Raw genomic sequence first — 23,633 nt, forward strand, 5'->3', positions numbered from 1 at the left:
TATAAGAGGAAACTTCTCCTCTTGACATATATAAGCTAAAAAGAAAAACCATACCAAATAACTATGTATAAAATGTCTCCACATTTCTGACAAAACAATATTGTTGCGGCTACATCTGGATGCAATGGTATTTTAGGGAATAAAAGGGAATAGCCAGGTAGCATGTTAGAATTTGAGCTGCTTGCCAAAAGTCTATGGTCTTGGTAAGCCTCCAATGATAAAATGACATGGTACAGTTTGGAGCTTGTTCTATTATATGGGTGTTTATGTTGTTTTTCTAAAGATTGCCCAGCTGTGCAATAAACATGATACCATCGGTCAAGACTTGGTTGCAATGTGTGTAAATGATATTCTGGCACAAGGAGCAGAGCCTCTCTTCTTCCTCGATTACTTTTCATGTGGAAAACTTGACCTCAATACAACTGAAGCTGTTGTCGCTGGGATTGCTAAAGCTTGTAGAAAAGCTGGTTGTGCTCTCCTTGGTATGATAATCCCTTTCAATCAAATGTCCTTGTTTTTAATATATTTTAGCCCTATGTGTAGACATGGTCAGTACTAATGTAACCAGTAAGTGAGACCATATATCACAAGATTTGGCAAATAAAACATAGGTAATCAACCTGCAAAAAACTTAGACTCTAGTTCCCTCAAACCCCTACTCAAGTGATTATTCCCCAGACCCATACTATTTTCTCTTCCATTTTTGGCCACCTTTTCCAATCCCATCTTTCTTGACAGCCCCCTCAACAGCAAGTCCCAGGGATTATTTACTCCTTAATGATTATGCAGCAGAGGCAAATGGAATCCTAGAATTCCAAATCATAACCTAGGCTATATTTTCCTACAGAAATGACAAGAATAAAATATACTCAGGATTTATAAAAGTGTTGCTTAAATATATAGAAGAATTTTCAGCAAAATAAATTTGTAAGTTGGCCAAGGAACTAAACTGCCTCTTTTATGTTACTGTTTCTGTGGACGAGTCTATCCCAAAAGTCAAAATTTGCCTTCCCAACTATCATGTAGAATACGGTTTCTAATTTGGAGTCTGCATGCCTCTACTTCTGTCTTTATGTGATAAGTGCACTGTGGTAAGCTTTTTTAGACTAAGGCATTTGGCGTTAGGTCAGTCTGGTTAAAACACTTCTCTAAGGCTGTACTATCATCTGCAATAGTGATTGTAAAGATCAAAGATGAATGCATTTCTAAAACTAAACTGCTATAGAAATGATGTTATATTCAACTAAGCTCCCATCCCTTGAAAGTAGTAATGTTTGAGTGCTATTCATGTACTTGCGGAGATAGTACCTTATCTCTCCCTTTATGGAAATTAGTGCCGAATCCCCTGAAATCATGCCAGATTGAAACCTCTGTTAGGCAGCTAATAGAGTACATTTGATTGGATGTTTGCAGAATGGAGCCATGTATTTCATTGTTCACATTTAGAGTAGCTGGTGTCTCTTACTTCCTAAGCAGGTTTATAAATATCATATGATTTCTTTGTTCTTGTCTTATCCTCCTCCCAGGAGGTGAGACCGCTGAAATGCCTGACATGTATCCACCTGGAGAATATGACCTTGCTGGTTTTGCTGTTGGCGCCATGGAGCGGGATCAGAAACTCCCTCACCTGGAAAGAATCGCTGAAGGGGATGTGGTGATTGGAGTAGCTTCTTCCGGTCTCCACAGCAATGGATTTAGCCTTGTGAGGAAAATTGTGGCGCAGTCTTCCCTCCAATACTGCTCTCTAGCCCCTGATGGTTGTGGTGAGCAGACTTTAGGTAAACTCACTCCCATTTAAACTCTCCTCCTTAGAAATGTCTGAGCAACAACATAGTGGGGTTAGGCTCTCATTTAAAGCTAGAATAAGATAATTTATGATTTTGCTGCTTGGACTTTATTGTAGGACTGGTGTTTCTGTGGAGGTCCCCAGCCTTCTCCATTTCAGAACTGTTTTATATGCTTTGGTTTTATGTCCATAGTCTAAGTATTTGTCTTCTCTCTCCATTGTCCAGGGGACTTACTTCTAACTCCAACCAGAATATACAGCCAGACACTGTTACCTGTCCTACGTTCCGGACATGTCAATGCCTTTGCCCACATTACTGGAGGAGGATTGCTAGAAAACATCCCCAGAGTCCTCCCTCAGAAATTTGGGGTGGATTTAGGTAAGTGAGCTTAAGGAACTTTTGTTCGGAAAACCACTTGGGAAAAAAATGCTTTATGAGAGAAAACTCAGTGGGTGCTGGTACACGTATCATATGTGGAAAATTCTTCTCTTTTTTTTTTCTTACTATACCACCCTGCCTTTCACAGATTGCAAGAGATCTTATCGATGGCCTCTAGGATACCCATAATGCCTTTCTCTTCCCCTGAGAATTCTTAATCGTTTGGGTTTCTTTGGGGAAAAAATGGGGCTGACCCTTTTTTCACCTCTTCTTGCTTTATTATTCCTATTTGTAAGGCATACAATCCTTTCATGTAATTGACTTATTTGAAGATGAAGTACCATTAACCAGTCCTCCTAGGGAGGACTGTCATGATAGAATCTGCCCTGTCATGATAGAAACCCACATGTGGCAGGGAAATGAGAGCTATTAAATAGTCCATGCAGGAGATAAAAGAGGACCTGAACCAAGGCATAGAGAAAGGAAACAGAGTCAGGAATCATCTCATGCTTAGAAGTGACAAGAGAAAAGAAGTCTACATTTCTAATTAAGCAGGTGAGTAGTAAGTAATGCCCATCAGGAGGAAGAGTAGGTTTGGAGTAGGAAGTGGGAATATTTGTGCTGGTTTGGATGTATTATGTCCCCCAAAATGCCATTATCTTTGATGAAGTCTTGTGTGGGCAGGAAATGTATTGGTGTTGATTGGGTTGGAGACTTTTAATTGGATGTTTCCATGGAGATGTGATCACTCAGTTGTGGGCAAGATCTTTCACTGGATAATTTCCATGGAGGCGTGGCACTGCCCATTCAGCATGGGACTTTATTAGTTTACTGGTGCATTATATAAGCTCAGACAGAAGGAGCAAGCTTGCTACAGCCAAGAGGGACACTTTGAAGCACACACAGAAGCTGAGAGAGTAGCTGCAGATGAGAGACAATTTGAAGATGGCTGTTGAAAGCAGACTCTTGCTCCAGAGAAGCTAAGAGAGGACAAACGCCCAAAGAGCAACTGAGAGTGACATTTTTATATAAATGAGGAGCTGAAGCCTACAGAGGAACATCCTGGGAGAAAGCCATTTTGAAACCAGAACTTGGAGCAGACATGACCACATGCCTTCCCAGATAACAGAGGTTTTCCGGATGCCATTGGCCACCCTCTAGTGAAGGTACCCAGTCATCGCGTTACCTTGGATACTTTATGTCCTTAAGACTGTAACTATGTAACAAATAAACCCCCCTTTATAAAAGCCAACCCATTTCTGGTGTTTTGCATCCCAGCAGCATTAGCAAACTAGAACAACAGTTTTTTTTATTCTTTTTTTTTTTTTTTTTTTTTTTTTAAATCTTCAAATGTTTATTCAAAGGTGTGTGTCGAGCAGAACTTGAGATCAGGCTGAAGATAAGTTGGCTGATTGCATGCACATAGTAATAGTTACAGTCAAGTAATCATGAAAGTGGAGGGAACCGAAAGGATGTTCCTCAGAGTTCTGTCAACCTTAAGGGTTGGCAAGAGATAGAACTACTGAAAAGAACAATCAGAAAGAAGCAGGGGGTAAACCGCATGAAAGTATCATAAAATCCAAGGAAAGACATCAAGATGACTGGCAGCTGCAGCACTGGAATCCAGGATAAGGACCAGAAAAGGCCAGTGAATTGGAGACTCAGCCTTGGCAGTGGGGTCTCAGCCTTGGCAGGACGCAAAAGAGACAGACTGGACCGGGCTGCCTGGAAACCCCAGATCTGTGCAGCAAGCATGGTAAGGAGTTAGGGGTCCACAGGAGAGTCAAAGTAGGGGTTTAAGACATTTCTTGAGAAATGCTTTCAAGTGAGTGTTCACAAAAATCCTCAAGAATTATTTCCTTCTTCACCCTCTTCATATAGTTAAAGATACTGGCACGCTGATGAATGGAGAAAGGAGGTGGGTCTGATTTATAACATTTGCCGATTTCATGGGGCAAAATACTCTCACGATGGCCAATTTTAAAATGGTTGCATTTAACAGCCAGTCCAAGCTGGCTCCAACACATCACAGGTTAAAAAATAATGTCATGCTCATCTCACTGGGAAATTGATAGTTGGTATAAAAATTGATAGTTGGTAAAAAGCCATTTTGTTTTGGGTTATACAAGTGTTTTTTCCCAATAAAAAGGAAACCCCTTGCATTAGCCTCTGAAGTTTCTTCCAGGAATCATAATTTTGACAAAATCAGATTTAAGTATGAAATTGTTTTCAGCATTAAAACTACAACTTAATTGAGTAGTACTTGTCTGTTTGTAGAAACTGAAAACTTAGGGTCTTAGCTTCTCAGTTTTTTTTCTATAAATACTTTGTAAAATGTTTTGATAGCATGTGATCACAGTTTTGAAATCTCCTGTTTTTCTTGCCATTTAATATATCATCAACATCTACCTGTTATAACAACATCATTTTTGATGAAGAGTATTCTGTTTTATAGATGTATCATTGTTTGTTTTTATGTTGTTTGAGTCCCACTTTTTTTATTTTTAATGTAGGGTATTCATATTAGGGTGGTGTATGGCAACCTTGGGTTTTATGCATGAGTCCCACTTTTGCTGTCGATAGCATGGTGAGTATTATGGCAGCCAAATCTTTTGAGTTCAGCTTTTTTAGGAATGAACATTTTCCAGATAGTATAAATGGAATTAAATCTGAGAGTAGGGCAGAGTGCTAGACATGTAATGTCTTTTAAAAATTCTATAAATTCGAGCATTAAAAAACTGATTTTATCCTGCACATATACCAAATAAGGGGATCTTATGGTCAAACTTATTATTTAATAAAAAGCTAAGTTTACATTGGTTTCCTTTTCTTGGGAACATCATAAATAAAGATGTAATTCAGTTTATAAAGTTTTTGTAAATCAGATCTCAAATTGTAGACTCCAAAGTACTATCCAAATTCTTTTATTGACTTTTTTATTCAGGAATTTTACATGTGTGTGTATATAAGTCTGTTCCAGTTTGCTAATGCTGCTATTATGCAAGATACCAGAAATGGATTGGCTTTTTTAAAGGGGATTTATTTGGTTACAGTAAGGCCATGAAAATGTCCAAATTAGGACATCAACACAAGTATACATTCACTGAAGGAAGGCCAGTGGCGTCCAGAAAACCTATTAGCGGGGAAGGCACATGGCTGGCGTCTGCTTGCTCCCAGGTTGCATTTCAGAATGGCATTCTCCAAAATGTCTCTCTTGGCTGCAGCAAGCGTCTGGGCCTATGTGGCTCTTTTTAAAGTACTCCAGTAAATCAATCAAGACCCACCCTGAATTGGCAGGGCCACACCTCCGTGGAAATAATTCAATCAGAGTTATCACCTATAGCTGGAAACAACTTAATCCAAAGATTCCAATCTAATCAACACTAATACATCTGCCCCCCACAAGATTGCATTAAAGAACATGGCGTTTTGGGGGACATAATACATCCAAACCTGCACAAAGCCTTTACCTAAAAATTTAAGTTAGGGGTTGTCTTATTTGTGATAATAGAGAGTATATTCATATAACAAACCTAATAAGTCTAATTTTTAAATAAAGAGGAAGTAAGTATTGACCTTAAATGTTTTACATAGCTTGCCTTTTCCTTAATGGTGTCTGCACTTCCTGTAAATCTATAGATAGGCCACCTACTTGTGCATCATACTAAAGTGGATCATTGCTAAGACCCAGCTAAATATTCAGAGGGGTGGTATGCTAGCCTTTGCTGAATTCACTACTACTGTATCTAATCCCTTAGAGGGAACACTAAGTGGTTTCTAAGGATCTAGTTAATTAATGCAGCACAAAACCTCACTCAATTCTGCATACTCACCAAGATGCCAGTAAAAATGTATCCAAATAAAGGAAACTTCTGACAGGCCTGTTTATATAGTCTTACCTTACCTAAAATAGCAACACCTGATTGTAATTTCAACAACTTTGTATATGTGCATACTTTATGCTTCGTGTGAGACTAATTTAATCAGACAACTCTTGCCTGATTTCAGATGCCCAGACCTGGAGGATCCCCAGGATTTTCTCATGGTTACAGCAGGAAGGACACCTCTCTGAAGAAGAGATGGCCAGAACATTTAACTGTGGAATCGGGGCTGCCCTCGTGGTACCTAAGGATCTGACAGAGCAGATTCTGAGGGATATTCAGCAGCACAAGGAAGAAGCTTGGGTGATTGGTAGTGTGGTTGCATGTCCTGCAGGTAATCGCTCCTTGTTTATTTGTTTTTGGACATGATCTTAAATATAAAAGGGCCCTGCCTCATAAACTCTCGGCCCATCAGCCCTTGCACTAGTCACCATCTTTATAAGATGTTACCTGACAGCATCAGTACCAGGTACATCACACATCTCTTTCTTTCTCTCAGGACTCTTGGCACCTCTGTGTTGCCCTCACATGCCCAGCCTAGAAGGATGAGGGAATTACACCACACAGGACAGCCCTCGACCAGCAGGGGTAGAACTGGTGAATAAATATCCATGTCAGGGACAGAAGAGAAGGGCAGTTCCCAGGCACAGTCTGCCTGGCTCCTCAGAGAGATCAAGGACTGGGCCCCAGAGATCCACGGTAGTGACCAGTTTAGTAACACACTCTTGAATTGGCTCTCCCTGAATCCCTCCTCCCAGATCCCCACTCTGGTTTCCTGGGATCACTTCCCAAAGTTATCACCCTTGACTCAAGACCTTGTCTCAGGTTTTGGTTTGTTTTTCAGCACAGTTCAACAATTTAGCAAGTACCTGACAATAACTGTGCATTGGTTTACTGTGCATTGGTCAGGACCCTTGTTAGAAAGTGGCAGAAAATCCACTCAAATTAGCTAACAAGGATGTCAGAGCATGCTGACTTTGCTGTACCTGCATTTCTTCCCTTTACTCTGTATGTTTTATTTCCACACAGTTTCTCCAAATGCCAGAAAGATATCTTGAGCTCACATCCTATATGACATCTTTGACCCCTTGCTGGGGTTACATGCCTACCCGTGACGCCAGGAGGTCCAGCCCTCTCATGCATGGCCCCCTCCCCACCCCCGTCCTGGAAGATGGGGGGAGGCAGAATACTGACAGGCAGTGATGTAGCCAATATGTGCTTAGATGTAGCAATATGCTCTGTAATTGTTTAACTGAAGTAGGTGGTTACATTTGTTCACCCTCAGGAATATTCTATGAATGAGTAATGTTAAGTGATACAAACCTGTTACTGATTTTGTTCCTTGATGTCTCATTTTCAGTATAAAATACAGTATCCTTAAGTTTTCATAAAGTATTTTTCTTTCCATTATTCCTGTCAATTCACAAATTCCTTTTTACTTTTTTATGGGTGCGTTTGCAATGAAGGTTCCCCTCGTGTGAAAGTCAAGCATCTGATTGAAACCATGCAGATAAATGGGTCAGTGTTGGAGAATGGCTCCCTGGAAAATCATTTCTCTATCCAACCAAAAAAGGCAAGAGTGGCTGTCTTAATATCTGGAACAGGTGAGATCTGGCCTCTTTACTGTCAAGCTGTAGAAATGTTCTTCCCTCTTCCCCCAAAAAATTTTCCAACTGTGAGGAAGCTCTCGGCATGTGTGAGGGAGGGGGAGTCATTCAGGGGTATGGTCTTTCAGCGTCCTTAGTCTTCCCACTTCCCATACACATTTGAAGCCTATCCCAAAGGAAATGGTATAAACGGTGTCAGGAGGGTAGTCGAAGGAAGAGAAACTAAAAAGGATGGAAATTCCAACTTATTTTGTATTGTGACCTTAAGAAAAGTCTTAAAGCAGTTGATGGTTTTTAATTGTTAATAGTAATAAGAATAAGGAATTTATGGTTGACCTTTGTGGCTAAAGGGGTAAAGTAATAAAACAAGTATATTCTCAGGTAGATCTAGCATAATTTCTTGTTTTTTAAGTGCATATCTGATTGTTTTTTAAGGATGCATTCCCAGAAATCTATGTACCTCGCAAGTCCATCTTAAAGATTCAGTGTGCTTTAAGCCCTAGTGGACAGCCCTGCAAGGAAGCCATTGCAAGGGCTGTCTGGATTATTCTTCTTGAAAAGATCAATTTTCTTGTTTAATTAAGCAGCTTATTCCAGTTGCGCAGTTACTTTTTGTTTTGATTTGACTTGGCGTGTTTTTTGTTTTTTGTTTTACTCTTTAACTCTTACATTTAAGTCTTCAATCCATTTTAAGTTACTTTTTGTATATGGTTTGAGGAAGAGGGTCTAACTTCATTCTTGATTCTTTCCCCCGTTGAATTGTCTTGGCATTCTTGTCGAAAATCAATAGACCTTAAAGGGTTTATTTCCGTACTCTCAGTTCTATTCCATTGACCTAAATGCCTAGCCTTATATCACTAGCACAATGTTCTTGATTACTGTAGCTGTATAATAAGTTTGAAATCAGGGACGTGGTGAATCATTCAAATTTGTTCTTCTTTTTCAGGATTGGTTTGGCTACTCTGGGTTCCATGCATATCCTTATGAATTGTAGGATAAGTTTGTCATTTTCTGCAAAAGAGGCAGATAGAATTTTAATGGGGATTTCTCTGAATGTATAGACGAATTTAGAAAGCCCTGCCATCTTAACAATCTTAACTGTCTTCCAATCCATGAACATGGATGTCTTCCCACTTATTGTCAGACAGTTTTAAAATCATGTTATATTATTTTGCATGATGAATTATATATCCTCGAGCCAGGTATTCGATATTTTTCACAAGCTATTAAGCCATTATCCTGAGACGAAGGGAATAAAAATTTTTTAAAACCCTCACATATTTTGCCAATCTTTTCTAAGAAATTCGTTTAGAAATCTTGACCTTCCCCTATTCAAAATGGCACATGTATCTTTTTTAGAAGTGTGAGCTCATTTGTGTTTTTCTCCTTTTTCAGGATCAAACCTCCAGGCCCTCATAGACGGTACTCAAGGACCAAATAGCTCTGCACACATTGTTGTGGTTATCTCCAACAAAGCCAACGTGGCTGGGTTAGATAAGGCACAAAGAGCTGGTATTCCCACCAGAGTAAGTTACTTTGAAAATTATCTTTGCTGTGGGCTGTATTTAAACTCATAGTCACTTGCTCGTTTGGACTTCTGCAAAGGTGTGTCTTCGGAAGAAAGCGAAGTGTGGTCTATGTACAGGTTGCATTTTAATTATTTTTGGTAATTCATTGAGAAAGATCGTGCTTGTCTTTTTCTATTACAGGTAATTGATCATAAATTATATAAAAGTCGTGTCAATTTTGACAGTGCAGTTGACCAGATCCTTGAAGAGTTCTCCGTAGACATAGTTTGTCTTGCAGGATTCATGAGAATTTTGTCGGGCCCCTTTGTCAAAAAATGGAATGGTAAGCAAAAATTTTTTGACCTCACATTGAGAAATCAACTGAAAATGGACCACTGAATAGTTAACTTGACAAACAATTCAGTAGTGAAATATTTGCTGTGATATTTTAACACAGATCACAGTTTCCTTTGCTTTAGCCCAAAGAATGACCCAATAATATTTTATTAACTTTTTGCTCATTCCTTTGTCCTGCTATAGTGAATCATTTTTTCCAGTATAGCTTAGGTCAGAGGGTTTGTTTTACATTACTGCAAACTTCATTGATAATATATCAATGAGAAAGAGACATGGGCTTTCCTTTTTTACGTATAAAGAAGCTAGAGAAAATGGTCTCCTGTATCCCAAAATGAAGATTTTGTCTTCTTCTTAAGAAGTGTACACAAAGGAAGGTGTCATTGCCAGAAAACACAAATAATCTTGTGTTGGTGCCATTTTCCCAAAAAGTTTTGTCTGCATCCTGTTTCCCCTTTTGTGTATGTGCACATATTTGAGCAGTAAGTGCATTTTCCCCTCCAAAAAGTTTATATTTCCTTGAGTGAAGGTAGTTAATACCAGTCCTGCTGTCATACAAAATGGGCAATGCCTTGGCAACATAAGGCCCAAGGAGCTAATCCCAGCATTTGACTGGTGGACATGGAAGTGCTCATGCATTGTGCAAGAACCCCTCTCCTCTTTCTAATAGTATATGCCAGTGACAAGCTGAATTTTCTTCAAGAGTCCCACTGTCCAGAATTAGGCCACCACATGTAGTTACTGCAGGTGCCTGTTCAGAGTCCTTCCATCTGCCTTCTCCTGTGCACATGGCAGGCACTTGCTGCCGCCAGAGCCACCTTTCTTTATCTCATTTCTGCCCTGGGCAAAGAAAACCCCCATCCCAGAGTAATCCTGCTTCTGAATCTAAAAAAGAAAGTGTATATTCTGTTGACTGAAATCATAGGATTTAAAAATTCTCATTAGGTTTTGATTAATTTCTAGGGAAAATGCTCAACATCCACCCATCTTTGCTACCTTCTTTTAAGGGTTCAAATGCCCATGAGCAAGCCCTGGAAGCTGGAGTCACAGTCACTGGGTGCACCGTACACTTTGTAGCTGTGAGTACATCTTGTCCTATCAAAGTGTTATTAGCATTTACAAGTGATTTGAACTGACTTACAAGGTAATGTTCAAAACGTTTGCCCTCTCTTCCAGGAAGCCGTAGATGCTGGACAAATTATTTTGCAAGAAGCTGTTCCAGTGAAGAGGGGTGACACTGTTGAGATTCTATCTGAAAGAGTAAAATTAGCAGAACATAAAATATTTCCTGCAGCCCTACAGCTGGTGGCCAGTGGAACAGTGCAGCTTGGAGAAAATGGCAAGATCTGTTGGGTCAAAGAAGAATGAAGCCTCCTAATTCAGAAATGGATCATTTTTGAAAGAGTTTCAGCTATTTGCACAATGGCTTTTTAGTGTGGACACTGCCCAAAAGAAAAACTGCTATTAGAAACCCTCATCTTTTACTCTTTGGCCATTTATTTTATGAACAGATTTATTTTAAAAAGGGACTAGTGCAGCACAAGTAGGAGTGCTTTAAGGAACCTGTCAACTTCATACCCAGTATCACCTAGTAGAACTAATGCCTAAGACACATTTATCTTCTCTTGGTTCTTCGGCTTTTACCTGTTTAGGACCATCTTGTTCACAATCAAGCTAGTCACGGCAGAATTCCTTTCAATATCAGCCAAACAAGATACCAAAATTCTTACTCTTTCTTAATCCTCCCTTTCTGACCAATATCACCTCCATTGTTATAAGTTTCGTAAGTCTAATAAGCTAATGTCTCTCCTGCATATTGCATATCTCTGCTGATTTGAATTGAGACTTCTCAGATTATCCTGATCATACCTTTGTGTCATACTGAAGCATATGCATATTCTTTGTGCTTTGAAATATCATTCAAGATGCCTCTAATGATTAGCACTTTCTGTAGTACCCAATTTTTAGCTTCACAGTTACTCCAAGAATTATAAACATCCATGCTCTTTATAAATCATAGAGAACTGAATGGAGTGCTTGGTGACATCTAGATTGAAACATAGGACCTTAGACACGTTACTTATCCTGTCTCTCCGTTTTCTTGTCTGATAAAGTGTGGATGATGCAGAGTGCCTACCATATAGTTGTTTGGAGAAAATGGTACATGTAAAGTGCTAAGAACAATGCTTGGCACAGAGTAGTCACTCAGAGGTTAGCTTTTATTTCCCAGTTCCTCCGAACAAATTCATCCTGAGCATAACATCCAGAATGGTGATACATGGGATATTGGAAGTGTGTGCTAGGCACCATTTGGGAGGCATTAGGGCAAGTGGAGGGCAATATACCCAGATGAATAAAAATGTATGATGGGACAGCATGTTTAGGGGATTCCAGGTACTTTGGTATGGGATCGTAGATTTTTAAAAAAAGTCAGTGGGATTGCTTCTTAACTCAAGTGTAGTATCTGTTCTTAGTTTAATATCTGATACGTCCTCTATCCGAGGACAATATATTAAATGGATTTGGGGAGCAGGGAGATGGAATAGGAGCTTGCTCCATCCATCTCATGCATCGACCTGGTATTGCAGCACCTCTAGAAACACTGCAACCCCACGGGGATAAACCTGTCAAACAGACATTAGCAGAGCTCGCGCTATCTTTTTTTCATGTTTTTTGCCTTGTGTTTTGCTGTTCTGTTTTGCTTTCTTTCTGGGGAAAAAGCTTCCACGTGAAAGGAAATATGTCTCTTTCCAGTAGTGTGGCAGTGTCTCCTAATCTTATATTCACTGTTTCTATTTATCTCTTCTTTCTAGAATATTATATTTTGGCCCCTGTTCTAGTTTGCTAATGCTGCCAGGATGCAAAACACCAGAAATGCATTGACTTTTATAAAAGGGGGTTTATTTGGTTACACAGTTACAGTCCTAAGGCCATAAAGTGTCCAAGGTAATGCATCAACAATTGGGTACCTTCACTGGAGGATGGCCAATGGTGTCCAGAAAACCTCTGTTAGCTGGGAAGGCATATGGCTGGTCTCTGCTCCAAAGTTCTGGGTTCAAAATGTTTTTCTCACAGGATGTTCCTCTCTAGGCTGCAGTTCCTCAAAAATGTCACTCTCAGTTGCTCTTGGGGTATTGGTCCTCTCTTAGCTTCTCTGGAGCAAGAGTCTGCTTTCAACAGCCATCTTCAAATTGTCTCTCATCTGCAGCTACTCTCTCAGCTTCTGTGCGTTCTTCAAAGTGTCCCTCTTGGCTGTAGCAAGTTCTCTCCTTCTGGCTGAGCTTATATAGTGCTCCAGTAAACTCATTAAGGCCCATGCTGAATGGGTGGGGCCACACCTCCACAGAAGCTTTCCAATCAGAGTCATCACCCACAGTTGGGTGGGGTGCATCTCCATGGAAACACTCAAAGAATTACAATCTAATCAACACTGATATGTCTGCCCGCACAAGATTACATCAAAGATAATGGCATTTTGGGGGACATAATACATTCAAGCCAGCACAGCCCGTGTCAGATGTCACTGTGGCTAAAGGACCGGCCAGTGACCTGTTACCAGCACTCAGGATGCTTGCTCTTGCTATTGTGTGTCCCTTCTCTGTCTCTCTCTCCCTCTCCCCCCTCCCTCTCCCACTCCTTCCTCTTTCTCTTTAGGAAAAAAAAAAAGTGGGTTAGGTCATGGATGCTGATGAGTTCTTCGGGTGTTCTGGCCAGGAGTATCAAACGGCACTGGTGCAGATACTCATCCCTCCTTCACCTGTGTTAAATGTTAATGATGCCAGTATCTTCCATCTAGCCAGTCATTTGGGAACTGGGAGGTGTAGGTTGACATACTGGGCACATGTGAATGGTCCTACCCATAGGATATCAAGCTTAGTACTGCATTTCCCTGCTACCACAGGAGTAGAAGGATGCATAGCCACCTGACCCAAAGGCACTTCTCTCATCCTTACCAGTCACCACCCCCTGCCCAGTGGGATTAGAAGTAGTAAGGGAAGGTCTGATGGGAGGGAATCACTAAGTGGTATTTTCGACCATCTATAGGCCCTAGGGTCACCATTCCCCCAATGCCTGGTGGAGGAACCTGATAAAACCATGTTTAATGAATAAAGGCTCAGGAGCTCCAAGGGGAAGGGGATGGGACTGGTGAGTCCCAGCACATTATTAGGAACTATAGACCAAGGACACCCAACTGTGTGTTTTATAAGTTGTCCATGTCTGTTTGTACCTTGTTCAATTCTCTGACATTGATTACCAGTAAACTTAAGAATCACTGTGCTCATTTTATCTTTAAAGTCCCTAGAGAAGTAGAGCCCTCAGGAGGCTTTCTTCTCCCCAATCACGCTTGAGACTGAAGACCCCAAGCTTGCATGGATAGTGGAAGCTCCAGAGAAGAGCTGTTGCAAGGCCACAGAAGTTGTTTTGAAGTTGAAACCACTTCTGCCCATGATATGGGCCTGAATATGATGGAATAAAGTTCTCTGTGTTAAAAATTGTAAAGAGACTTTTCACAAAGTAAGGGAAATTGAACAGATGCCAAGAGTTTTAAATTTGGGAGTGGGGAGACCAGTGAACTCAAGAGAAACTGTCTTCACTGTGCTTCCCTAAGAATGGCCAAGGGAGAGACTTGTTCTATAGTTCTTAACTGACTTTAAAATGAGTGTATAACTAAACAAACCTGGCTTGTGCTCTTCGAACATGTCAATGTTATGAAATCCAAAGTAAGGTTGAGGAACTGTTCCAGATTAAAGAAGACATGACATCTAAATGAATGCATGATCCTAGATTCAATCCTGAATCAGAATTCTAGAAAGGACATCCTTGTTTCATTTGGAAGAGTTTGAACATGACCTATATATTAGCTGATCTTGATATTAAATGTTAAATTGATACTAGTATTGATAAATTTCCTTAATTTGATAACTGAACTGTGTTTAAGAAAATGTTCTTAGAAGATAAACGCTGAAGTATTTAGGGATGAAAGGTATGATGTCTGCAATTGCTCTCAAGTGGTACAGAAAAAAATATATTGTCCGGCGCTTTCTCCGCCCCGCCTCGAGTCCTCGGTCGGCCGGCGATGGGGACCAGAGAGATAAGGGGAGAGAGGGTGCGGACAATGTCTTACCCGACGCACTCGTGATCACTCTGGACTCGCAGCAGTGAAGCATGTAGGCTTTTAATGGAACTAGGCAATCATCCTCTTTACAGGTTCCGCCCGGGGCAAGACGCCTCGGGGGAGAACAACCTCGATGCGGCCGTCAGGCGCGGCTCCTTGTGGGCTGTCTCCCCGAGCTTTGCCCGGGAACTTTCTTATAAACCTTGCGTGTATCCAATGGGCTAACGCCACGCACACAAGCATGATTGGTGAATACAGCGGGTGGTTACATACATCAGAAGCCGGAAGCAGGATGTGGGCGCCATCTTGGCACCACTCGATGGGCGGGGGGACTTTGGAGCAGGTTTACAGCGCATGCGCTATGCCCGTCCCGGGAGACGGCTCTCCACATCTCCCCCTTTATTATTTATATCGACCCAGTGTCCCCAGTGATGAGTGTGCTCCCGTGAACCCAGATGGCTCACAATTTGTTCCGGTGCTTTGGGGAGTCTGGACTAGGTCTCAGCCATTTAGCGGCGGAGCCTCTAGCACCGACCAGAATGCTCACCTCATATGGAGACAGGAGAGTCCGTGAGCTGGAAACAACATGACTCTCCCTGCAGTGCTTTGCCTTGCAACTGGGGGACAAAGGCGGGGGCAGGGATAGCATTAACCAGAGTCGGAGGCGTCACTAGGCGTCCCTATGCATTGGCTAGAGTCAAGTCTGGCCACAACTATGACTCTGCCTTAGGGACCTACCTGAGACAAAAATTATGACTGCTGGCGTCGCCCGTTATACCCGGGACACAGCTGCGCGCTTAGCTACAAACCTCGCTCCCGAGTGCCCCGCCCGAGGCGGCCAGGATGGGGTATGGCCATCAGAATGGTCGCTGTTGGGGGTATCAAAGGTGGAGGACATAGCCATCATAGTGGTAACACGGTACTGCCGCGCTTGAAACAGGCGTTCTAGCAAAGATTTAACAATGACTAATCCCACCAATAGTCCCACCATCAAGAGAATCCAATTAGTCAAATTGGGCCAAGAGAACCAAGAGGTGACTTGGTCCCACAGATTTTTTACAGTCTCGCCCAGTGTGGAAAGGTCGAAACTAACAGGCTTCAATTTCCTAATGTTCTCAAGTCCCTGAAGGCCGGAGGCTTGGTCCAATGGCCCAGGCCGTATATTCGTTGGCATTTCTGACAGCTGCTCCCCGGCCTCCCCAGGTGATGCCACGGTTCCCACCAGTCTTTCCGGAACCCACACTGGTTGACGTCCTGGTTCCTGGGGAAAAACACAAACAGAGCCTCCGGCCCAGCCGAGCACCGGGTCAGGGCCTTTCCACTGTGACATGGAGGGAGCGATATGGCCCTTAACAGTCTCCCATATAAGGACTAGAATCGGGTCCAAACAGACACCCGTTTGGCGCGCTCGGTCTATATCACGACCAAGTTTCATCCAAGAGGGCAGATTAAGGCTGCCAGAACAAGGAAACCAGGGGGCAAAAGTGGCCACATCATCAAGAAATCGCTGGAGAGAACTTCTCTTAATTGAGATACCCCGCTGTTTCAAAAGGGTCTTTAAGGGGGTTAATAGGGGTGAACTTTCAGACTGCCCCATGTTTGCAGTCGGCACTATCTTGTAATCACTCGGAGAGCTCTTCCGAGTCCCCGGGGCTACCTGAACGCCCACGGGCCCTAGTCCTCGTATGGAAAGGGGGTGCTTACCTTCTCGCGGTGATCAGTCGCGGAGGTCAAACCACGGATCCCGGGAGCACGTCTCCGTCGGGTCGAGGGGAACGCGAATGAGGTTCCCCGTACGGGCCACCACTTGTCCGGCGCTTTCTCCGCCCCGCCTCGAGTCCTCGGTCGGCCGGCGATGGGGACCAGAGAGATAAGGGGAGAGAGGGTGCGGACAATGTCTTACCCGACGCACTCGTGATCACTCTGGACTCGCAGCAGTGAAGCATGTAGGCTTTTAATGGAACTAGGCAATCATCCTCTTTACAGGTTCCGCCCGGGGCAAGACGCCTCGGGGGAGAACAACCTCGATGCGGCCGTCAGGCGCGGCTCCTTGTGGGCTGTCTCCCCGAGCTTTGCCCGGGAACTTTCTTATAAACCTTGCGTGTATCCAATGGGCTAACGCCACGCACACAAGCATGATTGGTGAATACAGCGGGTGGTTACATACATCAGAAGCCGGAAGCAGGATGTGGGCGCCATCTTGGCACCACTCGATGGGCGGGGGGACTTTGGAGCAGGTTTACAGCGCATGCGCTATGCCCGTCCCGGGAGACGGCTCTCCACAATATATGCTTACATTTTATATATATATGCATAGAAAAATAAAGCAAATGTGGTAAAATGTCAACAACTGGCAAAGCTAAAGGAAAAGTACATGAACATTCATTGTATTATTGCAACTTTACTGTAGCTTTGAAATTTTTCAACATAAGTTTAAAATAAAGGTTTAAAATAAAATATGTATACCTAATTTTTCTCTTTGCAGAAGGTCTAGCCTTAGCGTTCTGTGTATAAGTGTGGGGTTAAGGATCCAGGGGGTAGTTCTATCACATGCTACAACATGGATGGATCTTATTGCCTCCTGATGAACCAGCAGCAAGACACACCCCAAAAGGAGAATTAGGGGAAGGCCCAGCCAGGACTGCCCCAAATCGCCCTACCAAGGGGCTAGTTGCCATTCTGAGGAAAGAGGCATCAAATGCCATGGTGATCCATCAGTCCAAAGCATTGCAGCTTCCTCATGATGGACAGCGAGACAGCAAGAAGTTCACTCGAATATATCTGCACCTATGGCAACTACTCTTAAGTAGTTACAGGGTTGGGGGACAAAGGTGGCTGAATACCAGAAGCTTGCATGAAAGTTTTGGGAAAACATCTGGGTATATGCTCTTTTCTAAAAATGACATTTGCTTGTGGCAGACAGCATTCAAGGTTATAGCAGCCAAAACTCTGCATGCTTCCAGAGGTTTACCAGGAGAGATGCCAGAGGAGGGACGAGGGCCAGGTCAATCCCTGGATAGGTGAGAGATGCTCTGTGTATCTTACTACCTTGAAAACATCATGTTGCGTGAAATAAGCCAGACACAAAAGGACAAATACTGTATAATCTCATTGATAAGAAATAACTAGAATAAGCAAATTCATAGAGACAAAAAGTAGAGTACAGGTTACTGGGGCTGGGGAGAGGAAAGGTGGGATTCCTTGTTTAGCGGATGCAAAGTTTCTGTTTGGGGTTGTATTAGTTAGGGTTCTTTAGGGAAAAGAATCAACAAGAGATGTCTGTAAATATGATTTTATAAAAGTATTTCACGCAACTGTGGGGATGCATGAATCCAAATTCTGTAGGGCAGGATGCAAGGGCAGGCAGCGAACTGGCAACTCTGACAAAGGTGTTCAGTGAACTCCTCAGGAAACACTTTGCTGGCTAGCAGAAGAAGTGAAGGTCCTCTCTCCCTTAAAAGTCTTCAACTGATTGGATTAAATCCAGCTGATTGAATTCTCTCATTGCAGAAGACATGCCCTTTTTGATGTAATCAGCCACAGACACAATCAATTGATGACTTAATAAACTAGCCTTCTGGTTTATTAACCAGCCACAAATGTCCTTGCAGTAATGGTTAGGCCAGTGCTTGCTTGACCAGACACCTGGGCACCATCACCTGGCCAAGTTGACACATGAACCTAACCATCACAAGGGTGATGAAAAAGTTTGGGTAACGGATGGTGTTGATGGTAGCATAAAACCATGAATGTAATTAATATCACAATTGTACACTTGAAAGAGGTTAAAATGGGAAATTTTGAGTTGTATATATGTTACTAAAATCAAAAGTTAAAGAATTCATGGACTTGTTAACTTGGGTGGGAAAAAAATGCATCTTTATTTTCATTAACTTTTGAATTTTCACACCTGCTTCAATTGTGAGTCTAGACGACAAACCACTGTGGTATTGGGAAGCACCTGCAACCAAAAGAAATCATAAATATTCTTATATCACATTATAGTTGTAGAACATGCCTCAAAATTCCATTTATGCTCATCATCCCTGAAAATTACAATCGCAGGATACCGTTGCTCGAACTTTTATTTAATGCATGAATGAATAAGCACATTCACTAGCATTTTTTTTTTTTTTGCAAGATTTTGGTATTTCAATATAATGTGTTTCTCATATAATTCATGCATTTTATGTTATGCATTTCAAAAACTTTATTCTGAATGGGGTTTTAGGTGATTTCAGGCTGCCAAACGGGTCTACCAGCACAGCAAAGGTTAAGAACCCCTGATCTAGTGTGCACTAGAAGGAAACAAACAGTGGAAACCAAATGCAGTAAACTTCCCGGAAAAGAAATGCATTCTTTGAAAAGCATCCGGGGATTCACAGTAGCATGACAATGCTGGGCATGGGCTCAGAGCACAGATGGGAAAAAGGATCAGCAACCTGAACCACCCAAAATCATGCCCCAGGGGGTGGGGGCGGGGTGGCAGGCAACACCCCGGCTCCCTACTGGCCCACTCCAGTGGACACTGGATCTGCAGCTTCATTCTGACCATCCTATCTCTTTGGGTCATTCACCCAGGTTTAAAGTCCCAGGTGGGATTATCCAGTTAGCCAAGCTTAGGTTGTCCCTGCACCCTCCATGGCCCGGGCTCAGGGAGAACAGGAATACAGCCCTTCTGGCTATCTTAGAGAGAGGTGAACCTGCCTCTCACAATGGTGGGTGTCCCAAACACAGCAAGGGGCTGCATGCCAGCAGGGCAGCCCCCATATGACAAAGGTGCAACTCCATAATAGCTCAGGAGACAGATGTAGCTGCAAGTAATTCAGGAAGATTAATAAAATCACAGCTTAAGATAAATAAAAAGCTCATGTTATGCTGTTGGTTTTCCTTGACTTTTCAAACACCAAGATTTTATCTGCCCTGCGCTGCTTTTTACCAATTTTCATTCTAATATATACATTTTGCCTCCTCCAGCACTATTTAAAAGACAGCCTCAAGTAGGTGTTCCTCCACAGGACGTGTAAATCTTACATTTACCCCAGCATAAGACAACCTTTCTTTAACTGGAGCCAGTTTAACATCTAAAAATTATTTAAGTGGAAACAACAAGTCAATGTCCATCGACTGATGAATGAATTTTAAAATGTGACATATCCATGCACTGGAATATTGTTGAGCCATAAAAAGGAATGAGGTTTTGATGCGCACTTCAAAACATTATGCTAAGTGAAAGCAGTCACAGATGACCACATATTGAATGATACCATTTATATGACATGTCGGGAATAGGCACATCCACAGAGACCAAGAGTAGGTAAGAAGTGGCCTAGGACTAGGGGAGATAGGGGAATTTGGGGGTGATGGGTACAGGGTTTCTTTTTGGGGTAATGAGAAGGTTCTAACATCAATTGGTAGTTGCAATTGTACTGGTGCTGGTAATTGCACAACCTTGTGAATGTACTGAAAGCCACTGAATTGTACACTCTAAATGGGTGAATTGTATGGTAAAGACAGAAAGACACTACTCCTCTATCACCGCAAAAATTTAATTCATAGTCTTTGATATACATTATTAGTACATTAGTGCATTTAATCTTTATTATAAAATACATCATGTTCTGAATATGAAGTCTTAAATGACTACAGACAGAACTCTCATGCTTTGTGACAGATCATATTAAATATCATCTGTCTGAGTAACAAGGCTAATCTCCAAATCCTCCATCCCTTAAGGTGATACTTCTTGTGGGTAAGCTTATTAAAAATGCAAATTCCTGAGCCCCACCTGTACTCCAAGCATTGCAGTAAAGAAATGAAGTTTAATCTTCTGAACTAATTTCATTAAAAAAAAGAAACTTTCATTAATTGAAACATTCGTGGACACTAGAACCTAACCCTCATTTAAAATTTTTCTGTGTCACCAAAACTCCAAAAGTTTACAAGAAAATTTGTTCAGTTATAGCAATATCACTCAATGGCACCTAGTTATATGGGGGGAACAATGACAATGGCCTAGCATCAGAAAGTCATTTGAAAGCAAAGTGTTGGAAACCATCCAATTTTGTAAAGGAGTTATTTCTCTTTCTCAGCACCTACAACAAATCAGCCTTTTAAATCATGCTTTTGTTTGGTGTTCTGAAAGTATTTAAAGCACCCTCTAGGATTCCAGTGAAAAGTGTGCCTTTCTTTTGCAAAATGATGCTCAAAGGGGAGCTGGCTCTTCTTTGCACACCCTTGTTGAGTCACTGGATATCTTGATACCATTCCTGGGGCACTCATTAACTTAGAGATGGAAGTTAAAGCACTGGGACTATGAGTTGGCCAAGGAGAGCGCAGAACATCAAACAATCTGAGTGCACCAAATTACTAGAATATTTAGTAATCAAGAGAGAGGGGAGGAGCCAGCAAAAAGATGGAATGAATGGCCAGTGACTTCGGGGAATCCCAGGAGAGAAGGAAACCAAAGCTAGGAGAAGGCTGTTTCCCGGAGCAAGGAATGAGCTCCTGGTTCTTGCGCCTCTGCCTAATGTAGAGGGATTGGTATGTTGTGTTGTCATTTTCACTTGTCTCAATGTATTTTCTAACATCCTTTGTGGTTTCTTCTTTGACCATCGGTATTATTTCAATCTTTTAAAATTATTCACACGCCCCCATCCCCTTCCACCGCGAGCCAAGATGCCGCAGTACCAAACCTGGGAGGAGTTGAGCCGCGCGGCGGAGAAACTCTACCTCGCCGACCCTGTGAAGGCACGTGTGGTTCTCAAATGCAGGCATTCTGATGGAAGTCTGTGTATTAAAGTAACAGATGATTTAGTTTGCTTGGTGTATAGAACAGACCAAGCTCAAGATGTAAAGAAGATTGAGAAATTCCACAGTCAACTAATGCGACTTATGGTAGCCAAGGAATCCCGCAGTGTTGCCATGGAAACTGACTGAATGGTTTGAAATGAAGACTGTCATGTTCTTAGGAAGTAAATAGATAATCTTTTGAATTTGAGGAAGTGTTGGGACAGAAAATACTTTATGTAACTAAGTGGGATATTCAAAGGCCGAGAGATCGTCTTTTAATGTTTACTTTAGAGAGCTAGGAATGTAAATACTTTCAGTTAGAAAGCCTCTATTTATTTTTGGAAATTAAACATGAAATACATCTATCTTAGAAACTTTGTGCAGATAATTTGATGTTAGGCAAAATATATAATTATTTCTTTGGTAAATTTGTATCAGTAATTTGAAAAAGAAGTTAAGAGAAGCCAATCTTCCTTAATTTACTTCATCTGTCTTTAAAAGAAAATTAAATGTAGCCGTTTTACTGGATCGATAATTCTTTTGGAGCATAAAAATTTGTGCTGTTGATGACCAGTAAGTAGATAATATGGTAACTGGGATTAACTATGCATAGTAATACACCTAATTAAGTATAGTAGTGTAGTCTCAATTATATCTAAAGGAATTTATGAATTACAAGTATTCCTTTACCTTAAACTTTCCAGATTTAAACTGTATTTTTGACTGTAAGGTATTTGTAGTATCCTTAGCACACTGAACTGTAATTTATTTGAAACCAGTTTTCAGTGATCAGAAATAACTGCAATTACTTTGAATGCATGAACTGAATGATGGTCACTAATGACTGAAATCACCATTTACAGAAATATTTACTATGTATATCCTGTCTATAATTTCTCAGAAGGGCTAAGGATTATTTGAACTGTTAAATCTTTGCATACCTCTGTAACACCCCTGCCCATTTTCTTTTTATTTAACCAAGATGTTAAGCATAAACTGTTATGATATTAGTTGATATTTATCTTGTATTTGTAACTTGGGTTTTGCCACCTAAATGTAATTTTCACATGTTGATTACGCAAGAGTAAAATGAAGGCACTATACATTAAAATATTTTTTATTAGGAATTTGTCATGTTGAGCAACATTTTATGTACAGTTCCATTGGCCATTATTATGAATTTTGGAATGTTTCAAAGAGGTCAGCAAATAAAATATTATATGAATATAAAAAAAAATTATTCACACTTGTTTTGTACCTTACATATGATTCTATCCTGGAGAATACTCCATGTGCACTTGAGAAGAATGTATATTCTGGTATTGGTGAGCGGGGTGTTCTATATGTGTCTGTTAGTTCTAGTTAGTTTATAGCATTATTCAGGTCTTCTACTTCCTTCTTTATAATTTGTCTAATTATTCTATCCATTACAGAAAGTGGAGTGATGAAGTCTCCACCTATTATTGTTGAACTGTCTATTTCTCCAATTTAGAATGATCTTTTTATCATTTTATAATGTGTTTCTATGGCTCCTGTAACAGTTTTTGTCTTAAAGTCTATCTTGTCCACTATTAGTATAGCCACTCCATCTCTCTTTTGGTTACAGTTTGCATGGAATATATTCTTTCATTCTTTCACTTTCAGCCTATTTGTGTTTTTGATCTAAAGTGAGTCTCTTCTAGATAGATAGTTGGAACATGTATGTCCAATATCTGGGCTTCCTCAAGTATAGTTTCTATTAATTTACTTTTTCTTGTTTATGTATCATATTTTCTTATTTCTTTGCAAGTCTCTTAGTTGTGTTTTTGTTTTGTTTTGTTTTGTTTTGAAAACTGGACATTTGGGATATTATAAAGTAGCAACTCTGGAAATCAGAACTCCCCACTCCCCACGGATTGTTGATTCTGTTTTTTGAAGTTATTATTTATGTGTTTAGTGACTTTTCTGAACTAACTTTGTAAAGTTTGTATTCTTTGTGATGTGTGGACACTGTAGTCTTTGGTCTGTTGGGTTAGTAGTCAGCTAATGACTCAACAGAGATTTCTTTAAATGCCTGAAACAACAACAAAAAATTCTAAACCTCCTAGGCTTTGCATATGGGCTATATGTATTGGGGCATACCTTCAACTCTTGGCTAGGTAGTTTACAAGTCTGTCTCAACCTTCATTTCTTGCTTGTGAAGAAACTGAAAGTCATCCAAAGGTGAGAGA

The 23,633-nt window shown here is 41.2% G+C and overlaps 2 protein-coding genes and 1 pseudogene across 7 annotated transcripts in view; all 3 read left to right on the forward strand.

The window, feature by feature from the left end:
- The window catches only part of GART (phosphoribosylglycinamide formyltransferase, phosphoribosylglycinamide synthetase, phosphoribosylaminoimidazole synthetase), a 29,711-nt gene extending 18,117 nt beyond the window's left edge, over positions 1-11,594 (forward strand). For 5 of the 6 annotated variants that reach the window (XM_037832192.1, XM_037832185.1, XM_037832177.1 and 2 more), the window contains 9 exons: positions 284-482; positions 1,527-1,778; positions 2,013-2,165; positions 6,174-6,380; positions 7,513-7,650; positions 9,049-9,179; positions 9,363-9,504; positions 10,479-10,594; positions 10,692-11,594. In XM_037832192.1, the coding sequence (XP_037688120.1) occupies positions 284-482; positions 1,527-1,778; positions 2,013-2,165; positions 6,174-6,380; positions 7,513-7,650; positions 9,049-9,179; positions 9,363-9,504; positions 10,479-10,594; positions 10,692-10,883 (1,530 nt within the window). In that variant the 3' untranslated portion in view covers positions 10,884-11,594. The remainder of the gene's footprint in view (positions 1-283; positions 483-1,526; positions 1,779-2,012; positions 2,166-6,173; positions 6,381-7,512; positions 7,651-9,048; positions 9,180-9,362; positions 9,505-10,478; positions 10,595-10,691) is intronic. The other variant, XR_005216279.1, reaches the window with a different exon arrangement.
- Positions 11,595-11,953: 359 nt separating this feature from the next.
- Positions 11,954-12,128, forward strand: LOC119510729 (annotated as a pseudogene).
- A 9,181-nt stretch (positions 12,129-21,309) lies between these two features.
- LOC119511301 (signal recognition particle 9 kDa protein-like) lies at positions 21,310-21,873 on the forward strand. The gene has a single exon (XM_037806032.1). The coding sequence runs from the start codon at positions 21,310-21,312 to the stop codon at positions 21,568-21,570; it is 261 nt and encodes an 86-aa protein (XP_037661960.1). The 3' UTR covers positions 21,571-21,873.
- Positions 21,874-23,633: the final 1,760 nt, after the last annotated feature.

Source organism: Choloepus didactylus, chromosome 1 (genome assembly GCF_015220235.1).
Source record: "Choloepus didactylus isolate mChoDid1 chromosome 1, mChoDid1.pri, whole genome shotgun sequence".
Taxonomy (NCBI): domain Eukaryota; kingdom Metazoa; phylum Chordata; class Mammalia; order Pilosa; family Megalonychidae; genus Choloepus; species Choloepus didactylus.